The following is an 18,680-nucleotide window of genomic DNA, read 5'->3' as shown; positions in this document are numbered from 1 at the left end:
AAAATCTCATTCAGGTGTCTAAGGAAAGCACATTTGTGAACACTAAACTAATACTGCTTTTTTGAAGCTACTCTTGCTACCCCTATTTTTACGGTAAAGCTCCTAACTACTTGATCTTGCTCTCTGTGCCAGTGCTGCCACCTGTTCTTGTAGCCAGAGCTACCTTAAGTAGCCATGAACTGGGGACCACAAAAGGACTCAGTTTCCTCGAGAAGCCATGAAGAATCCCTGCATCGTGTTTCTCTCTGTTACGGACTGATTGGAAACAGTCACTTCAGAATCACAAGTGTAAACTCAGGCAAAAAAATCACAGAAAGTGGAGATGGAAAATAGTATTAAAATCATCTTGCCTCTGCCAGGGAAGTGATGACTTAAGGCATGCCCAAACCAAAACAGTAAGGAGAGGAAAATTCATGCTTCAAGCAGACTGCTTTCCTTGCCAAATAGTATTGCAAAATGCTGCCTAATTAGCTATCTGCTGTCACCCACATTTCCTTCAGATGCACTGTTTGGCAGGCTTCTTCCTGCCACTAAGTACCAGTTTTCTCCAAGACATATTAGTTTGCATTTTCCAACGTCAATCTCACTGTATTTGCTGTCCATGTTTGTAACCACTCTCTGATAATCGGTATTGCTGCTCTCACTAGCGGGTTAGGCACTTCTGAATCCTCACTACTTACTGAATTTCCACGACACCTTGCTTTCCAAAACAGACAGTACCCGGAGGGAGCATTCCCAGGTTTGTCCTGTGAAAAGGGGCTGTAGCCCCCCATTAGCACTGCACAATGTAGCTAGTCTAGCCCTTCTCCTATGGGTTTCAGTTGTCTGCGATCCAAGACCTAGCTCTGATAGCACCAGCTCTGAGAAACTTCTGAAAAAATCGCTCCATGGGGAGAAAGTACACAGAGCCATGTGAGATGAGAAAGGCAAAACAGCAGCGGCTAGTTTTGAGATGTGGATAGTTAGCAGTTTATTTATTGAAATGGAAAAAACACTGCTATGAAAAGGTGTAAAACCCTAAGAGAAAAAACAAGTGGTTGGAGGATGGCAATGCAGCAGTGATCAGCCCATTCCAAGGACAGCAAGGACGTTTCCTGGCATGGCTGACAACTGCCTGGCCAGCAGAGACTCACTGCTTCAGAAGAAGCTTCATGGATGTCACCTTCAGAGCCTCCCAGCACTGAATGTTCACTTAGGTGTGAAAGTGTGAAAACCATCACCTTTTAACCATTGGTTATGAAATTCCATACCTGCAGACCTCTAGTTTGTCTTTGCTGTGAGCTTTTATTCTTCACTGTGGATATTAGTCATATGAGTTAGTGCTACAATGGGTAATATAATGCAATGTACTGGGGAGTACTTCTAGAGCATGGAAAACATCATTCCTAAATCATCTTGACATGAAGATCTGGGAATCTTCTGAGAAGATATGAGAATCAAAGGAACCGGCTCAGATAGCTCAGATTTGATCTGTCAAGAAACTGATGAAGAGCTTAATCTTGTAAAAAGGCAAAAGAAGAGAATCTGTAAAAGGCAGGAATGATGACAGTCTCCTGCTCATTAAATTATTAAGGCCTCTAATAAAGAACAGATGATGTTTCGATGATGATTATGCTATATTAATGCTTTGACAACTATGAGTTTCTGGTTAAAAGGTGATACATAAAGCACCTCCTTTCCTTCCATGATGCCATAACAGAAAGAAACAAAATGTTTTTCTCAAACTTCTGCACAAAAATTACCATTGGAACACAATTAAACCTCAGAATTCAGTCCCAAAGGAGTTTGATAAAGATGTGAACAACAGAATACTCTGACCTGATTTTTTTGGTGTGACTATTGCAGATACAAACTAAAAATCCCAATTTCACTCAATGTTTTATCAATGGAAATTCAAACGAGAGTAGTATCATCCCAGTATAAGGAATTATATTAGGTTAACTGGAGAAGTTCCAGCTGACTGGAAATTAGCAAATGTAACGCCCATCTACAAGAAGGGCCGGAAGGATAATCCGGGGAGCTATAGGCCTGTCAGCCCGACCTCGGTGCCAGGCAAGGTGATGGAACAGATCATCCTGAGTGCCATTACACGGCACATGCAGGACAATCAGGGCATCGGGGCCAGCCAACATGGATTCATGAAAGGCAGGTCCTGCTTGACCAACCTGGTCTCCTTCTATGACAAAGTGACCCGCTTAGTAGATGAGGGCAGGGCTGTGGATGTAGTCTATCTAGACTTCAGTAAGGCATTCGACACTGTCTCCCACACCATCCTCCTAGACAAACTGGCTGCCCGGGGCTTGGATGGGTGGACTCTTTGATGGGTTAAAAACTGGCTGGATGGCCGAGCGCAGAGAGTGGTGGTGAATGGGGCAAAGTCCAACTGGTGGCCGGTCACTAGCGGTGTTCCCCAGGGCTCAGTTCTGTGGCCGGTGCTGTTCAATATCTTTATAGATGATCTAGATGTAGGGATTGAGTGCACCCTCAGCAAATTTGCAGATGACACCAAGCTGGGTGGGAGTGTCGATCTGCTGGAGGGTAGGAAGGCCCTACAGAGGGATCTGGACAGGTTAGATAGATGGGCCGAGACCAACAGCATGAGGTTCAACAAGAACAAGTGCCGGGTCTTACACTTCGGCCACAAAAACCCCATGCAGCGCTACAGGCTGGGGGAAGAGTGGTTAGAAAGCGGCCCGGCGGAAAGAGACCTGGGGGTGCTGATCGACAGCCGGCTAAACATGAGCCAGCAGTGTGCCCAGGTGGCCAAGAAGGCCAATGGCATCCGGCCTCTATTAGGAATAGTGTAGCCAGCCGGTCTAGGGAAGTGATCATCCCTCTGTACTCGGCACTGGTGAGGCCGCACCTTGAGTACTGTGTCCAGTTCTGGGCCCCGCACTTCAAGAAAGATGTTGAGGTGTTGGAGCGAGTCCAGAGGAGGGCGACCAAGCTGGTGAAGGGTCTGGAGGGTCTGACCTACGAGGAACGGCTGAGGGAGCTGGGGTTGTTTAGCCTGGAGAAGAGGAGGCTCCGAGGTGACCTTATTGCAGTCTACAACTACCTGAAGGGAGGTTGTAGTAAAGTGGGAGTCGGCCTCTTCTCCTGGGCAACTAGCGATAGGACAAGAGGACACAGCCTCAAGCTTTGCCAGGGGAGGTTCAGGTTGGACATTAGGAAGGATTTATTTTCAGAAAGGGTTATTAGACATTGGAATGGGCTGCCCAGGGAGGTGGTGGAGTCACCATCTCTGGATGTGTTTAAGAAAAGACTGGACATGGCACTTAGTGCCATGGTCTAGTTGACAGGGTGGTGTCAGGGCAATGGTTGGACTCGATGATTCCAGAGGTCTCTTCCAACCTGATTGATTCTTGATTCTGTGATTCTGTGATTCTGTGATTACAGAAATAAAAAACCCCAAAAGACTGTTTGAAGTGCACAGTGATCCAGTGAACTGCACAGGTTAAAGATCTCTCACCAACTAATGAAACTGTAATAATAAACATTTTATTAAAACATTTTTTAAAAGCAATATAAACATTTTATAGAAGTCTAATAGTATGTTAGTATGTAACAAAATTAATTTCTTGAGCACCTGAAGACATATGAACATCAACTCTATGTCTCACAATGCCTTTGAGTCGTTTCTGTATTCAGTGCAAAGACCCATAGTAATAAAGATGGTACAAAATCTTGAACTGAAGAGTGCTACATACCTCTTGTGGTGTCGTCAAGAAATGCTAAAGAGAAATCTGTCACTTAGTATGGTCAAAGACTCACTAAGCAACAAATTACCACTGGGGATACTAATTCTACCTCTGCCTGAGATCCTGCCTCCTTTACGGTTTCCTTGTAGTCTTTTTATTATTTGGCTTGTAGGAGTAGCTTATCTTTTGCAATGAGACTGTACTGATGGTGGAATCTCATATCGGACCTTCCTGGGCCACTTGTTAAATAGCAGTATCTATCCGGGGACATTCCTGCACGGCCATGTAATGCCTTCTCTGTGGCTCAGTGTTATCATGGGCTAAATCAAGTCAATATTTAACAGACAGGCCACCTGGAAAATAGTTTCCAGCTGGGAAAATCAAGACTGACTGACTGACTGACTGTGTAGTTAGTTAATATTCAGGAACAGATTTATGCTTGTTTCTACAAAGTGTCCTAAGAGCACAGCTTGATGCAGTATAAGAAATAAAAATAAAACCTCTCATTTAATAGCTTTCTTATGCTTCCTGTGGATTATTTGTGCGTTTTTTAAGTGCTACTCCTAATGCTTACAAGTTCAGTCCCTTGCCCAGGGTAAACCTGGGCTGCAGCACATTCCAGTGGAAGTTAATCTCGAGCTTTCAGCTGGCAGAACCTCTTCATCGGAGGGCCCGCAGTGCTGCGGACAGCGGAACGGCCAGCGGGAAGGGCCAGCGCACCGCCCCGCACCCAGTCACTGCACCCCGGGCCTCGGAATAGAGCGCTCAGGAGCGCACGGGGGTGCTTCTCCCCCTCGGCTACCGCAGTTTGCCGCACGGGCGCTAACGTGGGGCGGCTGCTCGTTTAAAAGAGGGCGGCACAGCGAGAGGGGAGCGGAGGGAGGGGACCCCCGGCCCGGCCCGGCAGCCCGCCCGGCGGGGCCGGCTGTCCCGCCCGCCCAGCCCCGCAGCCCGGACAGGCCCCGCCGCCGGCCGCGCCCCCGCGCCGGGCACTGAAAAAGAGGACGGGGCGGAAGGGCGGCGCGACGGGTACCGGCTGCCGCGGCGGGGGGGAGGCTGCTGCCGTCGGGCCCCACGCCGAGGGCTGCCCGGGAGACCCGGCGGGACCCGCCCGCACCCCGAACACCGCCAAGGCGCCCTCGCCGAGCGTCGCGGCCGGGACCCTCCTCAGCGCCCGGCGGCACCGACGGCCGCGGGACCCCGCCACAGCCACAGCCCGTCGGCCGGCACCAGGGCCCGAGGGCACCATGACCGTGCTCAAGCTGTCCCTCATGGCCTTCAGCTTCGTCTTCTGGGCAGCGGGGCTGACCATGCTCATCATCGGCCTCTGGGCCAGGCTGTCTCTGGGGAGCTACCTGGTGCTGTCGGCCAAGGACTGCCCCAGCGCCCCCGCCATCCTCTTGGCCACCGGCGCCGCCGTCATCATCTGGGGCTTCCTGGGCTGCTTCGGCGCCGCCACGGAGCACCGGGGCCTCCTGCGTGCCTACGGCGCTTTCCTGACGGCCGTGCTGGCGGCCGGGCTGACGGCGGGGCTCTCGGCGCTCCGCTACCGCCAGAACATCGCGCAGGGTTTCCAGGAGGGGCTGCGCCGGGCCCTGCTCGCCTACGGGGAGGACGAGGGGATGGCGGACGCCCTGGACGCTTTGCAGCGCGCCTTGTCCTGCTGCGGTGTGCAGAGCTACCGGGACTGGCTCACCTCGCCCTGGGGGCTGGAGCAGAACGGCTCGGTGCCCCTCAGCTGCTGCCGGGCCCGCCGGGGCTGCCAGCGCAGCCCACCCGACACACGCGGGCTGCACCGCGATGGTTGCTTCAGCAAGGTGTCGGCCTTTGTCAGCAGCAACATGTTTTACATTGCCACGGCTGCCCTGGGGTTGGCATTGCTGCAGCTCATCGGCATTGTGCTGGCCTGCCTGCTGGCTGCCCGCATCCCTGCCCACCTGCTGGGCATCACCACCCCTCCCTGAGGTCCCCCTGGTCCTGCTGCTTATCCCCCTCCAGCTCCCTTCTTTCCGCCAACCCTGGGTGCACCCCATTGGGAAAATCCTCCCTTTGTGTACCCCACTTCCACCTGAGCTTCCTCCTCCAGACTCTGTTTCTCCTCTGGAGCCTGTGTTGTGTGTCAATGCTACAGGCATCTCCACAGCCCCTCAGAGCTGGGAAGGTGCCTCCTGGCCTGGCCGTGTGCCCTGCAGGGCAGCAGGTCCCCACTGCCCTCCTGGAGCCTCTGGACCACTTCTGCAGAGAGTGGTGGCAGCACAGACAGACATCGCCCTGTGGGACAGTGAGGACAGCTGGGTCAAGGCTCACCAGTTTTCTGGGTGATGTAAACATCCTGAGGCACTGAAATGGGGTCTAGGAAAGAGGAGAGGGTCTGGGAGTGCAAGAGAGGTGTCTCTCAGCATTGCACCGGGTGAGTGTTCCTCTGAGACTGGAAAATTATGTTACTGGAAAACTGCTGGAGTGCACAAGGGGCAGGTCTGGCCCAGGGACACCCAGGTAGCCATGCCAGCAGCTGCCATTGGGGTCTGCTTGAGGGGCTGCCCAGCAGTGTGCATCCCACTGCCATAAAGATTTCCTACCTTTGCTTCGTGCAGATTCAAGCTGTCTGGCTGCCATGGGTGCGTTTCCTGCTGTGATGCTTCCGATGCTGATCTCCATCTAAAGATGGAGCTGCAGCTCGAAGTGCTACTCCCTCCTTCAGCAGGTGCGTGTTGTCTTAGCCAGTGATTCACTGGTTGTGTCTTTGCAGGACTGAGAAGACCTTAAACTTGGGTCCCTGTCACACAAGAGGATGGCAAAGGCTGTAGGATCAGACCTGAGTAGGGGTGGCAAGAGGAGGGAAGGGCACACTGCCCTTCAGAAGTTTCTTTTGGGCTTTTGTTATTAATTTCAGGGTGAGCGGAACAGACTGTTTTATAGAAGGGTTTCTAAAAACCAGCCCTCAGACTCTTTGATATTTTTCCTTTTTCAAAGGATCTGTCTCTGAAGTGTGCCCCCACCTACATTTTTGAAGCCAGCCCTATACAACCTGAGAGTAAACAGAGGACCCCAAGACTTGCTGTGTAGCCCAGGGTGTGAGCAGGACAGAGTGCAGTGTAAATCTACAGGATTTTGTTTTTCCCGACAGTTCTGGGCTTGCATTTGGAGCCTCAGGAAAAGCAAGCCCTGCACTTTAGAGGGTCCTGAATTTTCCGAGTTTCACTCCTGCTTCTTTCCACTTTTTTAAAACCTGTGAACTGGACTTTTACATGTTTCTCTGCCTCACAGCACAAAGACATGCTGGATACCCCCCTTACCCAGCAAACTGGGGAGGGGGGGTTTCAGAAAAGAACCAAGGACCAGAAAGGAACTCCAGGATGTGGCGTCATTTAGGAAAGTAACCAGCAAAGCTGTGGAGAAAGGTCAAATGCCAACAAATATGAGCAGGACTGGAAATCTTGAATGAAGAAGATGACTGATAGCTTCATGGGAGGAGTGGAGTACCCTTGGGGGAAAGGGGATTAGCAGTGAAGCTCTGGTGCCCGGGCAATGAATGCACGGGGTGAGGGGCGAGGAAGGCTTGGCTCACTTTCTTCCTTGCTTGCCTTTACTACTTTTGACTACATTTCTGGCTTTCTCTTTTCCTCCCACCGAAGAGCGACTGCTTGGCTGCAAGGATGAGCCAGGCAGAGCCTCTGTCCCACGGCTGTGGGAGGTGAGAGCTGCTCCTCCTGCTCGCTTTGGGAGATGGAGCTGGCCCTGCCCGCTGGGGCAGCCATGCCCGCTCGCCCTGGTGAGGCAGGCAAAGGGAGAGCAAACCCACCGCTGCCTCTCCGTGGGGAAAACCACATCAAATGCAGAGCTAACTCTCCTCCCGCTGTTTAAATCCTCACAGTTTCCATACCTAAAAGAACCCTGCCTTGGAATTTCTGTGCTTTCCCCCTGCTGAAAATAAGCTGCTAGGATTTTGTTTGATAATGTTCCTGGGAGTGAAACCAGGGCAAAATGTGTATTCCCTTGGAAAGGTTCTGATTTCAGGTATCTTTACTGCTTTAAATGGTTTATTCCATTTAAAAATACCTGGAAATCCTGCCACTTCCCCGTCTTTTGTCATAGTGAAGCACTCATTCCTCCGCCCCCCAGTTGTCTTTTTTTGGGAGAGGGATTGCTCAATTCTATGGTGAATTTGTTCCACCTGCAGGATTGTCACTATTTCTGACCTGAGGATGGTGCTGCAATTTGGCGTGCTAATAACAGCCCCTGACTTGTTGGGCTGCCTTCATAAAGGTGCAGTATTCCTGCAGAGTGAAGCAGGCTTGTCCAGGGAGCATAAAGGGAATTCCCCCAACTTATATGAACAATTGCACAAGCTTGATGGTAGTTGCAGATGTAAAAAAAACCCAAATAGGTTTTTCCATGGAAAAGTGACATTTTACTTTCCAGATGTGCAAAACAGTCTAATGTTTAAATGAAGTTTCAGCTGAGGACTGATGAATCGAGAACGGTATTTACAAGCTGAAATCTGCAAGGACCAGCAGGGAGTATTGAGCACTCACTGGAGTCCAGGCACACAAACTGATTTTACCAAATTTAAAAACGGTCTTTGCTCATGGAAATAATTCCCTCGGGGTCGGTTCTCTCAAACAAAGCTCACAAGATCAAAAACAGAAAAAAGAGAAACTGTGTTTTCCTTTTTGGAGAGTGATTCTAGTCCGCATGGATGGATCTTGGGATTCAGAGTTAACAATTATGTTGTGCTTGGGTGTTAGCTGTGGCTTTATCTTAACTGTCCCTTTGCTCAGGTATTAGGTGGCTGTGTAACTGCGATAATCGTGTTCCAGGTGAAGAGTGCAATGTAAACAGGTGTCTCGGTCATTTGACTATTCATCTGAATAGATGGACTTTGGAAATGTGTTGGGAGCTTGTCTTTATAGAGAAAACAATGCTTCATTTTGTAGCACTGATGTTTATTGTTTTACATAATATAATTTTTTATTTTTGTTTGTAAATGTCCCTGTATTAACACCACTTTTTTTTTTGAGTTATGCACTAGTGGAACTCCTGTTATTTTCTGGAAATCAATGTCATGTTGTACAGTTTTAACAACGGGCAAAAAGTATAGTTTGTATGGGAAATGGTACTTCAGAAATAAAGTTTAGCAACTGCTACGAGCAAATCATGTCGCTGTCATTCTTCTCTAATTAATTCCCAGACTAGCAGATTCCCAGTAGCTGTTAGTGACCAAATTTTAATTTAATTTTAAAAATCATCTAGAATCAATGTTGATTTTGTTCTGGGTGGTCAGAATGGCTGTAACTGAAAAATGTTACACTGGACAGCACTGTCTGCCCCTTGCTGGAATACGTATTTGTTTTCTGTCATCCTCTTCAGCATAAAGTCACTCATCAAAATGGTACACTTTAATAAAAGCTGATCCCATCTTTTACAAAAAGCCAATCTCAATTTTAACATCACTGGTTATTTAATCGATTAAAAACCATACCAAATTAAGTATAGGAGCAAGCTGTGTTGCAGTTGTAGAAACAATCACTCTGTTGTTTGGACAAACTGAGATTTAGGATTAACAGGGTGGCAAGATTAGACCCTTATTATGAAACAAGGACTATTTTATAACATTCATCTAGAATACCAAGAATATGACTCTTTCAAACTTCAAAAGTGTTTTGGTATTTTGTCCACCATCAATTATTCACTGGACTTGTGTAAAGCTGAACTTGACATTACAGATAACCAGAACTGAAAATGGCCTTTATAATGGATCGTGAATTTTTAGAGAGGAGATGGCTTTTCTGGGGTCAGAAAACTTAATAAGTAAGCAGTAAGATTGGGTAAATCAGAGAAGAAAAAAGATTTCTTTTGTTAAAAAGCAATTTTCAAGTTTATTTATGTATTTATCCTATTATAACATTATTTTCTTACTTCTGGAAAAAAACCAGTCACTTATTACCTCTGTGACTTCCACTCATAGCAGCTGATACTTTATAAAGCCCTTGACAAGAAGAGGACTCATCCTTCTATTTCCACAGATACGTTACAGTAAAGATACCCTTTTTCGTAGGTCCAGCAACCTACAGGAGATTTTGATAAATCAGATAGCATGGGAAGAGAGCTGGAAATTCAGTGTTTTCCCAGTCAAATATTTTGGGTTCCAATAAAAAAGGCATGTCCATGGAAAGTTTGGGTGGTCAAGTTAAGAAGTCTTACCATGGTCTTGTTCTGAAGCACCACAAAGTATTGGTCAAAAACTTAAACATAAGTCATACAGCTAATGGAGTCAGAGACTTCCTTTTCATCTGAAATCTCTCCAGCCCGGAAGGACAGAAGATGCCATCAGGAAGGTAGCACTGGTTTTGATATTATATTTGTTTGAGCTGTGCTGGCATCAGCATTAAGCAGAGCAAGCCAAAACATACTCCTAACTTAAAAAATCTCTGTAGTTTCTAAAGGTATCTGTAAGGATCAGGGGAACATCTGTAAAGACGTTACAAGTCCAGTCCCTCCCCTTCATCTCCATCTCAGGGAGCTTATCAAAGCCACAGTCACTTCCCCATAACATCCCAAATTCTGTCTCAAGCAGTTTTTATTTGTATAACAAATAAAGTATTTATTTGTGGGAAGAGATTTTTTTTTTCACTAGTAAAGCAGACAGTTCACATTGGTTTATTTTGCACCCATATTGTTTCTTGGGCTTTTTGGTGCGGTGCCAGGGCATGAAGGAATAGCTCCGGACAGAAGTACAGCTAGAAGAATTTAGATCTGACTTGAGACCTGAAGGAGGAAAAAAAAAAAAAGAAAATGCCCAAAGGTGAAGGCAGATGTGGTGACAGTGAGACTGCAAAGGGGAGAAAACAGTGGTAAGTTCTGCGCTGCCATAAAGAAACAGTTTTCTGAGCAGAATTTAACCATGAACGGAAAAGGATTTAACTGTGAGTGAATCCCTTTTGCCATTAGCCTTCTGAGACATGTAGTGGTTACTTTTTAACGCCACTGTTTACTTTGAGCATCTTGAAAAGTTAATGGGAGTCACATCATATCCTTGGATTTTACGCTTTTCAGGATGATATTATGGAAAGACATGCAGAGCAATCTAGAGTGCAGAACAACCTAGTGGTAGGATCTCCTGTGGTTCTCTGTCTCCTTCCGTTTCAGAGGCTGACCATCTTTGTAAGGTAAGATTTTTGACACCAGTATGTTAATTGGCTAAACATATCTATCTGTGTAATTTTACTTCAGTTTATACTTCATTGGTTGTGCACCCATTATGCCGCAAAGTGGTAAAAATACATGCTTCTAGCCAAATCAATGTGATTGAAAACCATAAATTTCCATCTGTACAATGTGCCATTGTAGTTTGCTGAGAAACCGATCGAAGTATTGCAATTTAACCTTGTTTTCTTGTGCCCTCTACTGTCCTGATCTACTTTCTGGGCCAGTAAAATTCAAATATCAAAGGATATAGTGTTCCCATGTTATCAAAGAGAACACAAACATGCACACATTTTTCGGCAGCTCTGTATTTATTGGTCAGATATGTGGATTTGCTTGTGGATGAGACAGTGACAGAAAAAAGGAGCTATCTAGGAACATATTGTTCTGTCCTTGACATTAGCTTTCATTTGCAATGAACACTCAGTACTATCTATTGTAGAGAGGAAATCTTTTGTTAATGATTTTAATCCATATAATAGAATTTAGCAGAGAATCTTATCTGGGCTACAGAATTAAAATTATCAAATTAAACATTATTTCAAATGCTCTAATTCTAGAAAGATTTCTTTAATCTGCTTCAAGTGATTTCTGTGAAGCCTTGATTCTTCTGCTCTCCCATTCTGCTAACATCTAGAGTCACTCTTAGGCTGGCTTCACGGCAGCAAAGTTTTGAGATAAGTAGTGTTTGAAGCTTGAATCTTAGACTATTCCTATTTTGTAAGTATTAGTCCTGTTTTATCCTATTAGGGTACTCAGACTGATACATTATGAATGTAACATTTGTGTTTGTTGGTTTTGAACAATATTTTGAGTCTTAGGCAAGACCACAGCAACATAAAGGGAGGTGCAATGCTCATATTGACCAAGACAGGCAACTCCTTGTAACTGGAGATTCTTGGAAGAGTACCATATTACATCCTAACATTGCAACAAACAGGTCAAATACCGCTTGGTGATTCATGTTATTGGATTGCCCAAAATAACAGTTCCACAGCTCTGCTCTGTCTACATGAGATGCATGCATCTTAAGGTATCAGCACTTTAAAGCAGTGATATGGTCTCATAATAAAACCTAAGGAAAGGGATCTTTCATGCTTAGTGTTAATCATTTCTGACAGCTCCACTTCTTCCAGGTCACAAAGATGGGGTGCTGGGAGTATCCCTGGTCAGTTCTAGGACTGACTGGGGAGTTGGGATTGATAATATCTTGGTTAATATGCCAGCACCAATTAGAGTAATCCTACTGCTTTATTACTGTTCTGAGTGCATCTTCCAGGGCTGTTTCTCTGTTGTTTGGTTTCCTGACCTTGCAGACAGCACTATGTAGGGTGCCTGCTACCTTTTAGTAGTTTACAGGCAAAGTAACTAAAGTGGTAGCGTTGGTAAAATGACCTGTGCAATACAGTGCTCTACTTTCTGAGCCTTCAACATCCCTGCCACAATATAAAGGAAACCTCTCTAGGCAGTGGATGTCTTTTACATTGTTTTTGAAAATTTTTGTTGTTTATTGAAAGGGTAATAAATACATCTTTTTTCCATGAAAGCTTTTCCCCATGGTAAAGCTTCCACTGGAGGACTGGAGTGATGATGTCCCCCTTCTGCTCATGTCAGCCTCTGCTGTGCTGAAGTTTGCAGCAGGAATCTCACCTCACATAGCAGGTCACTGCTGAGAGGGGACTGCCTTGAGTAGACTTTGGAGCTCATCAGCACTTCAGTTTCCTGAAGCCACATTTTTGACAAGATTCTTTTCTCAGTAGATGTGCTGGAGTATTATGTCATGTTCCTTGACATAGTGTACTTGTCTCCCAGTAATCCCAGGTACTGTCATTCCTGCCTAGGAGCTCTCAGAAGAGATGGAGGTAGAGGCTTGCCATTTGAAGTAGCACCTTAAGTTCTGGTGCAGAGTTCAGCCAAAATAACCATGAAACAAAAGCACAAATCCAACACCTAAATATACCTATAGCATGATTTGGAATAGATCTGTTCAGCAAAACTGGTAAAGAAAACACCAGGATGGCTAGGTAACAAGCAGAATTGTAAACTCATTAATATTGCAAAATTTCCCACTAGCATAGCATGTTCACACTTCGTTGTCCATTTTGCCTTCCAAGACCTGTCTCTGTAACTCCACTGCTTATTCACAGAGTGTTATTATCTGTAATGCTCATCTCAGTTGTGAGCTTTCTTCTGCCTTGTGGGTCCCTTGAACCAACTCCTCTTTCTTTTCCAGCTTCCCACCCCAGGAGTCAGGCAGTCCTTCCACGTCTGAGCTCCTCGTTGGACAGGTTTTTGAAGAGAAGCCTCTTGATCTGCCTGGCTTTAGTAACAGCACCTTTATGTTTTTTAATTATATGAAAAAATTTGTCCTAAAGTCATAAGTAAACAATAATTTCAGATAGCTATTTTTCTACTAGATAATACTTCCTTCTTACCAAAGCAAATACCACCACCACCCACCTCCCATATGTCTTCTTTGTTGGCTTAATGGTATTGTTTGTTGTTGCTGTTGTTTTGTTAGAATGATAATACTCTGGGAAACTTAGGTAGAAGCTAAACTAATTATACTACAAGGAAAATAAGTGGATTTGGACCAGCTCTAGTGATTATGTTAATAATTTAATTAATGAAGGTTAGAAAGTACCATTGAGTAAACTCATCAGAAAATAAACATGTCATCAGATACTTCCTGGAGAAAGCAGAGGTAGAATTCAGATCTCTCTTCTAGATAGACTCCCATAAAATGAGCTTCATGGTTGGAAAGTAGAATAGAGATTAATTTTAAGTCTCCTGATTGATGGAGAACATTGAGACATACACCTGGTTAACACAGCTCTCCCTAACAAGTAGAAATGGAGATGTGAGTGTTGTTTTGAAGCGAGCTTTCTGGCATATGTTGTATATGTCATGCTTCCAGTGCGTCAGGGATGTCATCCTTCATTTCTGTATGATGTTCCTTGTGTGCTTATGACATTCACATTCATTTATTACTCAACTTTTGGCTCCAGACACTTTTCGTCATGTTCTTTTCCTTTTGCAGGAGGCTTAGGAGCAGTTTTGAAACACTGTTCTGTCCCTGCAAGTGGATCCAGTAAGATTTCTCCAGTGCTTCCTACATATTTCACCCTTGAAAAAAAAGACAGTACTATTTTTCACTGAGTTTACACTGTGCAATGTCTTGTTTGCTTCTAATTTATAATACGAAACACAGATTAATCTTCCTGCCCACAGAGCCTTCTATCATATAAAAAATATTACTTGCCTTTAAGCCATTTATTTTCCTGAGTTTGCTCAATGGTACCATCTAAACGTTATTAATGTAATTCCCCCGATGCTGCTTCCTCTCCAGCTTTTAATTATGACATTGTGGTACAATCAGCAGATCGATGGTCAGCTCCTTAGTTGTTACATTTTTGGGAACTGCATTCCCTTTGTTCTTCACCCTGGCTTTTATCATATTGATTATTTCTGTCTGATATTTACAAGTTTCCAGGACATACTGTTCTGCTTCAAATGAGATGTAAAAAGCATTTGACACCCTAAATGTCATATCAGTTATTTCATATTTAATCTGAATTATTGCAATACTGAGTCCTGGGACTCTTTTCCAGAGCTGGTTGGCACAAAGCTGGAAGCTCAGGAACTTAAAATAAAACTTCATTCCACATAAGTAGGGTCCTCAAGTTCTTTTGTTTTATAGCACTATTGATGGACACCTATGTACATGAGCACAGAAAGCATGATTGTGCAACCTATACAGTAGTGTGTGCATGTATCCATATATCATTTGCCCCAGGCCCAGCCATTAGACATGATGACTGGGCTGGCAGAAATAGAAATATTGCCTTCCAGGGTTTCAACCAGGTCTGCCCTTTTTCCTTTAATTCAGATTAAAAGACAGGGAATCAGCTGCTGTTGCTCTGTGTTTTCTTTGAGGGCATTCATCCTCCCACACCTGGAAAGGCCATGCAGACCAGCCCAATGCAGTGAAGGATGCATGGTCGGGGCAGCTGGCACTAACCCAGTAGGTATCAGCCCACAGAAAGTTTGCAGTGTGCCCTGTTATCAGTGGCTTATGCACTGCTGGTGGCAGAAAGGTCAGACGCTGCTTAATGAAACCATGAAGCCCAAAGCCCATGTGAGTCTGTAACCTTGGGTATGGGAACAGAGAAAATGTCATTGCTGCTGATACGTGTGCCTACATAGCATGCTGTGGAAATCCCTCTGCGAGCTCTGTCCTCTCCTTGCTCAGACAGAAGCCTTATTATGGAAAGCAGCGTCTTTCTGTGGCATTTGCTGCCTGGCTCCATTAAGGTTCCTGCTTCTGATCGGGGCATAAACTGTGACTGAAAGGAGGTTGTAGCAAGGCAGGTGTCGGTCTCTTTTCCCACATATCAAGTGACAGGACAAGGGGAAATGGCCTCACGTTGTGCCAGGGGAGGTTTAGGCTGGGTATCAGGAAAAACTTCTTCACCAAAAGGGTTGTCAAACATTGGAACAGGCTGCCCAGAGAAGTGGTGGAGTCACCATCTCTGGAGGTATTTAAAAGATGTGTTGATGCGGTGCTTAAGGACATGGTTTAGTGGTGGACTTGGCAGTGTTGGGCTGACAGTTGGACTTGATGATCTTAAAGGTCCTTTCCAACCAAAACGATTCTATGATTACAGCCAAGGTGTTTATCAGAGGGTGGTTTTATTCAGTGCTGAGTTCCCAATAACTAACATAGCTTAGCACAAACCCCTGTGCAACATAAGCATCTGTAACAAATTCTTGTTGTATTCTGACCCAAAAGGAAAAAAAGATTAATGTTTAATGCAGATTTTCAAATATTTATATCCAATCTGTTAACAGCACTGGTTCGTGCAGTTTGAGGTGCCCTGCAAGTCTCATCCTTAGCTATAGTACATCTCCCATCTGAGATAAAACAAGTTTGGATTTTTTTTCAGTTTGTTTAAGATTGAACAATCTATATAAAATATAGGTCAAGGGTTTACTCTACCTTTGTTTTGTCAGTCGTTACACAAAACATAACTACAACCATGAAACCTTCTCTTTTATGCAACTGGTTTGTAAATCATCCCTTTGTAGATCTAAAGGATAGTCTGTTCCCAAAAATAGTTGCCTTATGGAAATGACACTATGAAATTACTGCTAAGGCTGAACTCTCATTAAAAACGCCCTCTTCTTTAAACATACATTAACTGAGGCCAAAGCCTTCATTTCTTTTGGACCTCAATATTGTTGTATTAATGCTTATAATCCAGAAGTCATCAATTTTTACAATATTAAGAGGAGGGCCCCTCTACTTTTCAAAAAGCTGTTCAAGGGCACTTCAGGTTTGCACTTTCTGTGGAAGACCTAGACATGATGCTATAGCTTTTTCTTCCACAAGTTAGTTTACATTTGACAAGCCGTTGAGTAAAGGAAGAGGTAAAAAGGCAATCTGAGAGATCCTGAGGACTGGGTGTATTTTTAGTAAAAAACCAGTATCTTGATGTCCCATTTCCCATCTGGCATTTATCATCATTGTTTCACGACACTGTGGTTCTTCCATGACACACCACTGTCCCACTCAGAGACAAGAAGATGCTTTTAAACCAACTGTTGGGGAGAATCAGAGGTCCCTGTGCAGGGTAGAAGCTGAAGAGGGACAGAGGCAAGTCAGAAGGGCTAAGTGTATGGCAGCAATGGTTGGTAATAACTGCGGCAGCGTTTAAGGGAGATGGCTGAGTTCAGGATGTAGAAAGGTGAACTGCAGGACTCTCTGGTTGTGACACATGGCATGTCCTGGGTTGCTGTCTCCAAGCAAGCCACTTATGAGAGCAGACATCAATCTGATTGACTGAACTAAACTGGGATTTTTTCTTCTCAGGGCAAATTTTCTACAGTTAAAAGTGGGGTGAGTTTTCCTACATGCTTCTTGACACCTCATTCCATAAAGCTGGTCTGACCAAACAGCTGGTGTCTCTAAAAGCAGCCAGCTGTGATACAATGTAGTAGTAGGAGAAGAAAAAAGAAGGAAAGGGAGAAACAGCCTCTCCTTACTCTGTACTGCCAGTGCTTGTTAAAGCAAAGTGCTCTTCAGTCATTCTTCCTCATTCAATCAGTGCAGTGCAGTGCTACTGAGCTGTACATAGAGGGCAACAGGGAAAACGAAGTGTTTGCATTTGTCTTGCTGTGGAGCAATTGCCTTGGACAGACGTCTTCTGTGAGGAACGCATCCTCATCTGCTGGACAGCAAGAAGAAAGCAGACCTCACTGTCCAACCTGCCACAGCTGCCCAAATCCATGCTGCTTTATGCAGGGCTTGTGGGAGCAGTATCCTCCTGGTGATTTTACAGCTTTTGGTGCTGTATTTTTATAGTCCATATAAACAGATAATTCCATAAGGCATGGGTCAATGCAATGTTAGCTGTGCTGTTCTGGCACCGTGAGTGATCATAGCTGGTGCAGGGGCTGTTTGCTGACATGGGTGGGCATATGTTCAGAAATAAGGAGCTAATGTGAAATGGGAGTGTTAACTGAGGATTCATCAAAGCAGAGACACTAGAGACAAGAAGAAAATATTAGATCATTCTCCTTGGGATTACTTTTGAAGTCCACTGCTCTAGAAGTTTGTTCCATTTTCAGCTTTGCAGAAAAGGAGCTGGCAGCTGCAGAGGATGGGTCGAACAAGAGTCAGCAGGGTGCTCTTGCAGCAAAGGTCATCAACCGCATCCTGGGCTGTATTAACAAAACTGTAGCCAGCAGGACCAGAGAAAAGAGTAATTCTCTGTCTCTGGCACTCGTGAGGTTGTGCCTGGAGTACTGTGTCCAGTTTTGGACACGAAAGAGTTGACCAGCTGGAACTCATCTGGCCAAAGGCCACCAAGGCTCTTTGGGAGCTGGAGAGCATGATATATGAGGAGAAGCTGAGGGAGCTGGGCTTGTTCAGCCTGGAGAAGAAAAGGCTTGGTGGGGCATCAAATTGCTGCCTTCACCTGTCTCATGGCATGATTTTAGGATGCCCAATATACAGTTCTCTGGGTATCATAGCTGTCTACATTTGCAGATCCTGCACTCCTGTGTTTAATCTCACAGTGGTCACTTGTGGGACACATAATAATCACACTTCAGGTTTGAGGCAAAACTGAGGGGGAAAGAACAACCATTACACAAGCAAACACTGTGTGTAGGGTATTGCCACTGGGCAGTCACTGCATCGCACCTCCAGATAGATCCTGGCAATCTATCTTTACTTACAAGGAAGATGAATGCTTAATTACAGTCCCACTATGTCAGAGACAAGAAGCAGTGATTTTTTTTTTTCACTACCTTATCCAGCCATTTCAGGACAACTCAGTTAATATTTATGTCCAGAGCTTTTATACATCATTCATCATCTCCTATTCCTATTCTCAAGCTGGGCTGTCTGATTGAAACTGCTGAGTGGAAGCACTTGGGATGAAGTGATATGAGTTCCTATTGTGCAGTTGTCCTTCCCTCACCCGTTCTTGAGGAGGTTTTCCACTTAGAAGGGACTGAAGAACGATGGCATAGCCAGGAGCAGAAACCCAGAGGAATCCAGGACACACATCCCAGCTGGTGAGTCCCTATGGCTCAGCGGAGCACAATGTAAATCTGCCAGCCTCGGTCGTGAAGCTTCCTGGTGGGTCTGTCCAGCTGGGGCTGAGCACACACTGGCATAGCTAACCCTGCTTCTGGTTGCAGTGATGGCTCCCACAGAGCTAACTGAAGCATCTCTGCATGCTGCTTCTGGGGTTTACTCACTGT

The 18,680-nt window shown here is 45.3% G+C and overlaps 1 protein-coding gene across 1 annotated transcript; it reads left to right on the top strand.

Moving 5' to 3' along the window:
* The first annotated feature begins 4,948 nt into the window (after positions 1–4,948).
* Positions 4,949–5,665, top strand: LOC137663445 (tetraspanin-7-like). Its single transcript, XM_068400685.1, has one exon. The coding sequence runs from the start codon at positions 4,949–4,951 to the stop codon at positions 5,663–5,665; it is 717 nt and encodes a 238-aa protein (XP_068256786.1).
* The last annotated feature ends 13,015 nt before the right edge of the window (positions 5,666–18,680 follow it).

This window comes from Nyctibius grandis, chromosome 5, assembly GCF_013368605.1.
Source record: "Nyctibius grandis isolate bNycGra1 chromosome 5, bNycGra1.pri, whole genome shotgun sequence".
Classification (NCBI taxonomy): Eukaryota; Metazoa; Chordata; class Aves; order Nyctibiiformes; family Nyctibiidae; genus Nyctibius; species Nyctibius grandis.
The sequence above is the reverse complement of the archived record's forward strand: the minus strand, read 5'-3'. Positions and strand labels throughout refer to the sequence as shown.

Coding starts and splice junctions, on each gene's coding strand:
- LOC137663445 (XM_068400685.1), top strand. CDS start 4,949: ATGACCGTGCTCAAGCTGTCCCTCATGGCCTTCAGCTTCGTCTTCTGG.